The 8,034-nt window shown below is 66.0% G+C and overlaps 2 protein-coding genes across 4 annotated transcripts; one reads left to right on the top strand and one right to left on the bottom strand.

Moving 5' to 3' along the window:
- The first annotated feature begins 382 nt into the window (after positions 1-382).
- On the top strand, positions 383-4,400 carry SARS2 (seryl-tRNA synthetase 2, mitochondrial). Of its 2 annotated transcripts, XM_030475156.1 has the most exons (16): positions 383-704; positions 779-874; positions 1,438-1,467; positions 1,580-1,720; positions 1,799-1,853; positions 1,968-2,031; positions 2,222-2,327; positions 2,410-2,457; positions 2,579-2,687; positions 2,784-2,829; positions 2,963-3,050; positions 3,160-3,272; positions 3,364-3,457; positions 3,682-3,774; positions 3,858-3,923; positions 4,018-4,400. In XM_030475156.1, exons 1-16 carry the CDS (start codon positions 438-440, stop codon positions 4,135-4,137), a joined length of 1,536 nt encoding a protein of 511 aa, XP_030331016.1. In that variant the 5' UTR covers positions 383-437; the 3' UTR covers positions 4,138-4,400. The 2 variants fall into 2 exon arrangements, with proteins under 2 accessions (XP_030331016.1, XP_030331014.1); XM_030475154.1 differs by having other exon boundaries at positions 438-704; positions 1,580-1,853.
- A 130-nt stretch (positions 4,401-4,530) lies between these two features.
- On the bottom strand, positions 4,531-7,859 carry NFKBIB (NFKB inhibitor beta). 2 transcript variants are annotated; one of them, XM_030475157.1, is made up of 6 exons: positions 7,468-7,859; positions 7,278-7,383; positions 6,425-6,647; positions 5,614-5,702; positions 5,281-5,505; positions 4,531-4,774 (listed from the first exon to the last, which is right to left on the bottom strand). In XM_030475157.1, the coding sequence occupies exons 1-6, from the start codon at positions 7,851-7,853 to the stop codon at positions 4,691-4,693; spliced, it is 1,113 nt and encodes a 370-aa protein (XP_030331017.1). In that variant the 5' UTR covers positions 7,854-7,859; the 3' UTR covers positions 4,531-4,690. The 2 variants fall into 2 exon arrangements, with proteins under 2 accessions (XP_030331017.1, XP_030331018.1); XM_030475158.2 differs by having other exon boundaries at positions 4,531-4,777; positions 7,468-7,839.
- Between the last annotated feature and the right edge of the window lie 175 nt (positions 7,860-8,034).

Genomic DNA, 8,034 nt, shown 5'->3' with positions numbered 1-8,034 from the left:
GGGGGCAGTGGGAGGGACATGGGGGGTATTGGGAAGGGCACTAGGAGGGACATGGGGGGCACTGGAAAGGGCACTGGAGGGGGTTATGAGGGGCACTGGGGGGGGACATGGGCAATAAGGGGGACATGGGGGGGACTGGGGGGGACATAGGGGGCACTGGGAGGGACATAGAGGGCAGTGGGGAGTACTGGGGAGTACATGGGGGGCACTGGGAAGGGCCCTGGGAGGTATTGGGAGGGGCACTGGGGTGTACATGTGGGGCACTGGGGGTACGTGGGGGGCACTGGGGGGTACATGTGGGGCACTGGGGATAGGTGTGGGGCACATGGGGGGTGCCCGTGGCCGGCAGGGGGCGCGCTGGGGGCATGTGCTGAGAGGGGGCGTGCCCGAGCATTGCCCCGCCTCTTCCGCCACATGACGTCAGCCAGACGTCCAAGATGGCGGCGCCCAGGGCGCTGGCTGCGGCGCGGCGGGCGGCGGCGCGGGGGTGGCGCGGCGCGGGGGGGGGCGGCGGCGGCGGCGGCGGGGCCGGTGTTCCCGGTACCGCGGGTGGTCCCGGGGGGCCGGTGCCGGTGCGGAGCCGCCTGTACGAGCACGTCCGCGAGGGCCGGAGCGCGCGGCCGCAGCTGGAGGTGTCGGCGCTGAGCGAGCGGGAGCTGGAGCGGCGGCAGGGGGCGCTGCGGGGCCGCGACCTGCGCGACATCGTGAGCGGGGCGGGGCATCGGGGGGCGGGGCTTAAAGGGAAAGGGGCGTGGCCAATCGCAGACTCCGCCCACAGGTGCAGACCTGGGCCCGGCTGCGGGACGTGCGCGGCGCCATCGCCCGCCTGGAGGAGGAGAAGGGACGAGTGGCCCGGGACGTGCGGGCCCTGATGGTGAGACACACTGCCCCACAGCGCCCCATAGCCAGCCCATAGCCACCGCACAGCGCCCCATAGCCAGCCCATAGCTACCACACAGCACCCCATAGCCAGCCTATAGCCACCCCACAGCGCCCGATAGCACCCCATAGCCACCACACAGTGCCTCACAGCCACCGCACAGCACCCCATAGCGCCCCATAGCCACCTACAGCACTCCACAGCACCCCATAGCCACTCCACAGTGCCCTATAGCACCCCATATCCGCCCCAGAGCACCCCATGGCACTCCATAGCCGCCCCATAGCACACTATATCCACCCCATAGCACTCCATAGCACCTCGTATCCACCCCACAGCACCCCATATCCATCCCACAGTGCCCCAAAGCGCCCCATAGCACCCCATATCCATCCCGCAACATCCCAGTGCACCACGCATCCATGCCACAACATCCCATAGCACTACACAATACTTCTCAGGACCTGTCCTAGTAGCCTATAGGGCTCCCCAGGACCCCCCCAGCCCCCTGGGGAACCCCCCCACCCATTTCACCTTTCCTTTCTCTCCCCCCACAGGCAGCCCACGACAAGCAGACAGTAGAGGCGGTAGGACACGGCGTGGGGGGGGTCCCTGCTCCCCGCTGGGGGATGCAGGCGGGTTGGGGAGGGGGGTTCTACCCCCATTTACCCCCCCAGCACCGTGTCGTCCCCCCTCCAGCTCCCTGCCTATGGAGCGCTCCGGGCTCGGGGGCGCCAGATCCGGCTGGAACTGCAGGAGCTGCTGGCCCAGGAGGCCTCCTTGGATGAGAGCTTCTACCTGCGAGCCCTGCAGCTCCCCAACAGCACCCACCCCGAGGTGGTGAGTGCGGAGAGGGGGGGGGACACTCCATCGTGGTGTCATCCCCGCCCCCGACACCCCATGTGCCCTCTGGAACAGCCCGTCGGGGACGAGAGCCAGGCGCGAGTGCTGGAGGTGGTGGGGGAGAAACCAGGTAATGGGGGGGGTGAGGAGGAGGAGGAGGGAGGGGGGTGAGGAAGGCTCTAAGGGAGGGGACAGAGGAGGGGCCATGGGCGATGAAGGCTCTTTGTGTCTCTGTGTCCACCAGTGTTCGACTTCAAGCCAAAGGGCCACTTGGAGCTGGGCGAGGGGCTGGACATCATCCGGCAGCGGTGAGCACCGCTGGCACCCGTGACATACGTGTGCGCATGCCGTGACACGCGTGTGCCCGCGGGGACGCCTGTCACGTGTGCGCAGGCACCTGGCGTGCGCGCGTGCGTGCGTGCGCCCTCAGGTGCCTGTCCCATGTGTGCACATGCCGTGACACATGTGTGCACATGCCCTGACACGCGTGGCCCGCAGGCGCCTGTCGCACGTCTCGGGCCATCGCTCCTATTACCTGTGCGGGGCCGCGGCGCTGCTGGAGCACGCGCTGGTGCGCTTCGCCATGGCCAAACTGCTCAGCAAGGTATGGGGGGGGGCACAGCAGGGGCTTGGGGGGCCCCTCAAGGCTTTGGGGACCCCCCACACCCCTTATTCCCCCCCCATAGGGCTTCCTCCCCATGACAGTGCCAGATCTGCTGCGTGGCGTCGTCTTTGTGAGTGCACCCCCGTATTTCCTCTCCGTATCCCCCCATATTTCTTCTCCATATCCCCCCCCAGCGACACCCCCATATCCCTCCCAACCCCAGGGGTGCCCCCCATGCCCCCCCATTGCAGGAGGGCTGCGGGATGCAGCCCCACCTCAGCCCCTCGCCCGTGTACACCATTGACCCCGCGCGCTTCGAGGACCTGAGCCTGGCCGGGACGGCCGAGGTCGGCATCGCCGGTGAGCAATGGGGGCCCCGGGGGGGTCTTGGGGGTCCCCGGTGTTAATGGGGGGCCGGGGGACCCCACTGACCCCAACCTCATCGCTCTGCTCCAGGCTACTTCATGGATCACGCAGTGCGGCTGCAGGACTTACCCATCAGGTTTGGGGACCCCCGCAACTGGGGGGTTTTGGGAGCCCCCACCCCAATGGGGGAGCCCTACCCCTAATAAGGGGAGGTTTGGGGTCCCCCCACCCTGATGGGGGGCTTTGGGGTCCCCTCTTTCCCCACACAGGGTTGTGTGCTCCAGCACTTGCTACCGCGCCGAGACGGACACGGGGCGGGAGCCGTGGGGGCTGTACAGGGTGCACCAGTTCACCAAGGTACTGGGCAAACTGGGATGGGCAGGATTGAACCTCCCTGGGGAGGGGGGTGTTGGGGTGACCCTGGGGGGGTCCCATAAGTTTTTGGGGTCCCTTTGCCCCCCCATAGGTGGAGATGTTTGGGGTGACGGCGGCTGAGAGCGGGGCTGAGAGTGGGGAGCTGCTGGCGGAGTTCCTGGCGCTGCAGAAGGAGATCTTCTCCGAGCTGGGCCTCCATTACCGGTGAGGCTAAAGTGGGGGGGTCCCCAGAGCCCCCCCAAACCCCCCCATATCCCTGCACCCCCCCATGATGTGTGTTTGTTCCCCCCCCCAGCGTCCTGGACATGCCCACGGAGGAGCTGGGGCTCCCCGCGTACCGCAAGTTCGACATCGAGGCCTGGATGCCAGGACGGGGCAAATATGGGGAGGTGAGAGCTTGGGGGGGGCACCCCAAAACCCGGGGGGGGTCCTCCTCAGAGCCTCCAGCAAACCTAAGGGCCGACCCCCCTCCTGTTGTCCCCATCCCACACCCCCAAACCGGGGCTTTGCTGGTTCATTCAGAGGGGGCACCCCCACATTATGGCTGAAGCCCTATTATGGGGGTCGGTTCTTTATTGGGGGGGTCCCCAAATGCTTCTGCCCCCGCCTTTAGATCTCCAGTGCCTCCAACTGCACCGACTACCAGAGCCGGCGCCTCAACATCATGTACAGCGATGGGGCTGGGGTGCTGCGCCACGCGCACACGGTGGGTGCTGGCGGCCCCCCGCCAAATTCGGGGTCCCCCCAAGCCCGTTCTGCCCCCCAATAACCCTCCCGGCCCCCCCACAGGTGAATGGCACAGCCTGCGCCGTGTCCCGTATGCTCATCGCCCTCTTGGAGTGTAACCAGCTACGGGTGGGTGATGCTTGGGGGGGGTTTTGGGGTGCCCCCCCCTTTCCCCTCCTATTCTTGGGGTGCAGGGGGGGCTCACCCTGTGCTGCACCCCCAGGACGGCCGCGTGCGGGTGCCCCCGGCCCTGCAGCCCCTGGTGGGGCTGGATGTGATCCCCCGGCCCCCAGCCCCACGCCTGCGCTACATCGGCCCCAACCAGCCAGGGGGGGGACCCTGAGGAGCCCCCCAAGTGTGGAGGGGACCCCTCAGTGCACCCCAACCATGGGGGGACACCCCAGATGTGCACACGGGAGAAAGAACGTCGGTGCTGCAGGAAGATGGACATCAGGGATGGGGACACGCGTGGACACGCCATGGCTACACATAGAGCCGTGTCCTGAGCACACACGACATGACACACGTGTCCCATGTGGACACGTTCCCTTGCATGTTAAACCCCTGTAATAAACCCCATGGAGCTCATGGGCTCTTACACGCGTGTTTGAACGCACACGTGTGGTTGTGGCAGCACCCAAATGAAGTGGGAAGTGGGGGGCGGGGGCAGATTTGGGGGTGTCCCAGGGGTTGGGACCCCCCCACTGATGCTGGAAGGATGAGGAAGAAGAGGGGGGGGCTCTGAGGAGGCTGAAGGCCCCTTTTATTGTACAACTGATACAAATGCTCTATCGCTACCCCCAGGACTGGGGTGGGGGGGGACATTTTGGGGGGGGCTCCCCTAAAGTCCAGGCACCAGGAGCCCCCAGATAAATAGGGGGAGACCTGAGGGGGGGTCAGTCCACGCAGCGGCCGCTGTTGATGACGATGTCGTCGTATTCTTCCTCCTCCTCTTCCTCCTCGTCCTCATCTTCATCTTCCTGCTTAAGGGGCGGGACACACACGACATCCAGAGCTCAGCCCCCCCAAAGTCTTGGCAGGGGGGTTTGGGGGGAGGAATGGGGCGTTTTGGGGGGAGAAAAGCATTTTGGGAGCGGAAAGAGGCGTTTGGGGGGGAAAAAGGCGTTCTGGGGAGAAAGAGGCGTTTTAAGGGAGAAAAAGACATTTTAGGGGCAGAAAGAGATGTTTTGGGAGGGAAAGAGGCGTTTTGGGGGGAGAAAGTGGCATTTGGGGGGAGAAAGAGGTGTTTTGGGGTGAGAAAGGCATTTTGGGGCGAGAGAGGCATTTCGGGGGGAGAAAGAGGCGTTTTGGGGGGTGAAGGGGCGTTTTAGGAGGAGAAAGAGGTGCTTTGCAGGGAGAAAGAAGTGTTTTGGAGGGGAAAGGGGTGTTTTAGGGGGGGAAGAGGCGCTTTGGGGGGAGGAATGGGGCGTTTTGGGGGGAGAAAGAGGCTTTTTTTGGGGGAAACAGGCGTTTTGGGGGGGCTCACATCGCTGCTGTCGCCGTCCTCGTCGCTGGGGGGGTCCTGCGCCCCGAAGCGCCGCAGCAGGGGGGGCAGGCGGGGGTCGGGCCGGTGCCGGGCGCTGTACAGCGCCGTGTACCCCACGTACATGCGGGCGCCGGGGTCGGCTCCGGCGCGGAGCAGAACCTCGGCCACCTCCGGGCTCTGCGCTTCCACCGCCAAGTGCAGGGGGCTGCGGCCGCAGCTGGGCTCCTTTAGGGGGGGCACACACGCAAACAGAGGGTCGGGGGGGGTTAAAGGGCCCCCCCATGCTTTGCCCCCCCCCCCCCCCCCCGCCCCGGTCCTTGCTTTGGCTCTCACCGGTTTGTTGAGGTCGGCGCCGGCGCTCAGCAGCAGCTCCACCATCTCCACGTCCTTGCGCAGCACCGCGATGTGCAGGGGGGTGTAACCTGCCCAAAGGGGGGGGTGTCAGCGCGGGCACCCCCCAACCCCATCCCGACTCCATCCAAACCCCATCCCACCACCAACCCCATCCCAACCTGCATCCCCAACCCCAGTGCACCCCCAACCCCATTCTGACTCCATCCAAACCCCATCTGAACCTGTATCCCCAATCCCATCCCGACCCCATCCCAACCCCATTCCAGCCGCACACTAACCCCGTCCCAACCCCATCCCAATCTGCATGCCTGATCCCATCCCACCCAACTCTATGCCAACTCCATTCAAACCCCATCCCAAGCTACATCCCCGATCCCATCCCAATCCCATCCCACTCCAACCCTATCCCAACTCCATCCAAACTCCACCCAACCTTGCATCCCCAATCCTATCCCAAACCCCATCCTGACTCCATCCAAACCACATCCAACCTGCAACCCCAATCCCATCCCAACCCCATCCCACCCCAGTCCTGTCCCAACCCCAACCCCATGCCAACTCCATCCAAACCCCATTGCACCCCCAACCCCATCCCAACTCCATCCAAACCCCATCCCCGACCTGCATCCCCAATCCCATCCCACCCCCAACCCATCCCAACTCCATCCAAACCCCATCCCAAACTGCACCCTTAATCCCATCCCATCCCCATCCCAATCCTGACTCCATCCAAACCCCATCCAACCTGCACCCCAACCCCATCCCGACGCCATCCCACCCCCTCCCGCACCATCGTAGTTGACGCTGTCGAGCTGAGCCCTCGCCTCGGGCTCCGCCGCGGGGGGGGGGTGCCCGGGCAGGAGCAGGCGGGCGCAGGCCGGGTGCCCCTCGCGGCAGGCGAGGTGCAGCGCCGTGTGCCCCCCCCGCTCCTGCGCCCGCAGCCCCGCGCCCGCCGCCCGCAGCTTCCGCACGAAGCTCTCCAGGCCCAGGATCACGGCGAGGTGCAGCGCGGTCTGCGGGCACAGAGACCCCCCCTCAGAACGGGCACAAACGGGGGGACCCCCCAGCCCCCCGTTATTCCCCCTTCTCTTCCCCCTTTGCTATTCCTTGTTTTCTTCCCCCCCTTATTCTTCCTTCTCTCCCCTCTCCTTATTCCCCCTTCTTCCCCCCCTGTTATTCCCCCTTCTCTTGCTCTCTCCCCTTATTCTTCTTGCTCTCCCCCCCATTCCCCCTCTCTCCCCCCCTTATTCCCCCTTCTCTTTCTCTCCCCGCCTTATTCCCCCTTCTCTCTCCCTCCCTTATTCCCCCTTCTCTTCCCCCCCGTTATTCTCCCTTCTCCCCACCCATTCCCCCTTCCCTTCCCCCCCCATTATTTTCCTTTCTCTTCCCCTCCCCCCATTATTCCCCCTTCCCTTCCCCCCGTTATTCCCTTGTCTTCCCCCCCCATTATTGCCCATTCTCTTCCTGCTCTTATTCCCTCTTCTCTTGCCCCCATTATTCCTCCTTTTTTCCCCTCCCCCGTTATTCCCCCTTCTCTTCCCCTCCCCCCGTTATTCCCCCCTTTCTTCCTCCCTCCCTTATTCCCCTTTCCCTTCTCCCCCCTCATTATTCCCTCTTCCCCTCTCCCGTCACCCCCCCCGCACCTGCCCCAGGTCGTTCTGCAGGTCCAGGTAGGCGCTTCCCGCCGTGTGCTGCAGGATGGAGTCCAGGAACGCCTCGTGCTCGTGGATCACGGCCAAGTGCAGCGCCCTGGGGGGGGTGGGGGTCCCCGTTAAGCCCCGGTTATGGGGAGGGGGGCGTCCCGTGTGTCCCACCCCCCCCCCCCGCACTCACGTGTCTCCGTCCTCCGTGAGGAAGCCCAGGACGTGCCGCAGCCAAGCGCCGGGCTCCGCGCCGGGGGACGCCGCCTCCGCGTTGTCGTCGGGCCCGGGGCTGGCGGGCAGCGGCCCCAGCGCCCCCTCGCCCAGCGAGCCCAGGCCGCTGTCGCACCACTCATCGGCCTCCGGCCGCTTCACGTCGCCCGTGGTGGGAGGAGGCGGCGGCGGCGGCGCCTCCGCGGCCGCCATCGGGGCCGGGCCGGGCCGCGTCAGGCGGGAGCCGCCATCGAGGAGCCGCCGCCGGCGCCGGGAATCCCCCGCCGGGCCCTGCCGGGACCCGTCGTTCGCGCAGCACTTCCGGTGTTCGGCGCCAATCAGAGGAGGTGTGGCGGCGCGGGGCATGCCGGGAGGTGTGGCTGTGAGGACGGCGGCGGAGCGATCAGCCAATCAGCTATGCCCGCGCGGGGCACAACGGGAGGTGCGGCTGTAAACGACCGATGGCGGAGCTCTCAGCCAGTCAGCGCTGCCCGCGCGGTGCACGCCGGGAGGTGTGGCTGCTAAAGAACGATGGCGGAGCTCTCCA

This window comes from Strigops habroptila, unplaced genomic scaffold (assembly GCF_004027225.2).
Source record: "Strigops habroptila isolate Jane unplaced genomic scaffold, bStrHab1.2.pri NW_022045631.1_ctg1, whole genome shotgun sequence".
Taxonomy (NCBI): Eukaryota; Metazoa; Chordata; class Aves; order Psittaciformes; family Psittacidae; genus Strigops; species Strigops habroptila.
The sequence above is the reverse complement of the archived record's forward strand: the minus strand, read 5'-3'. Positions and strand labels throughout refer to the sequence as shown.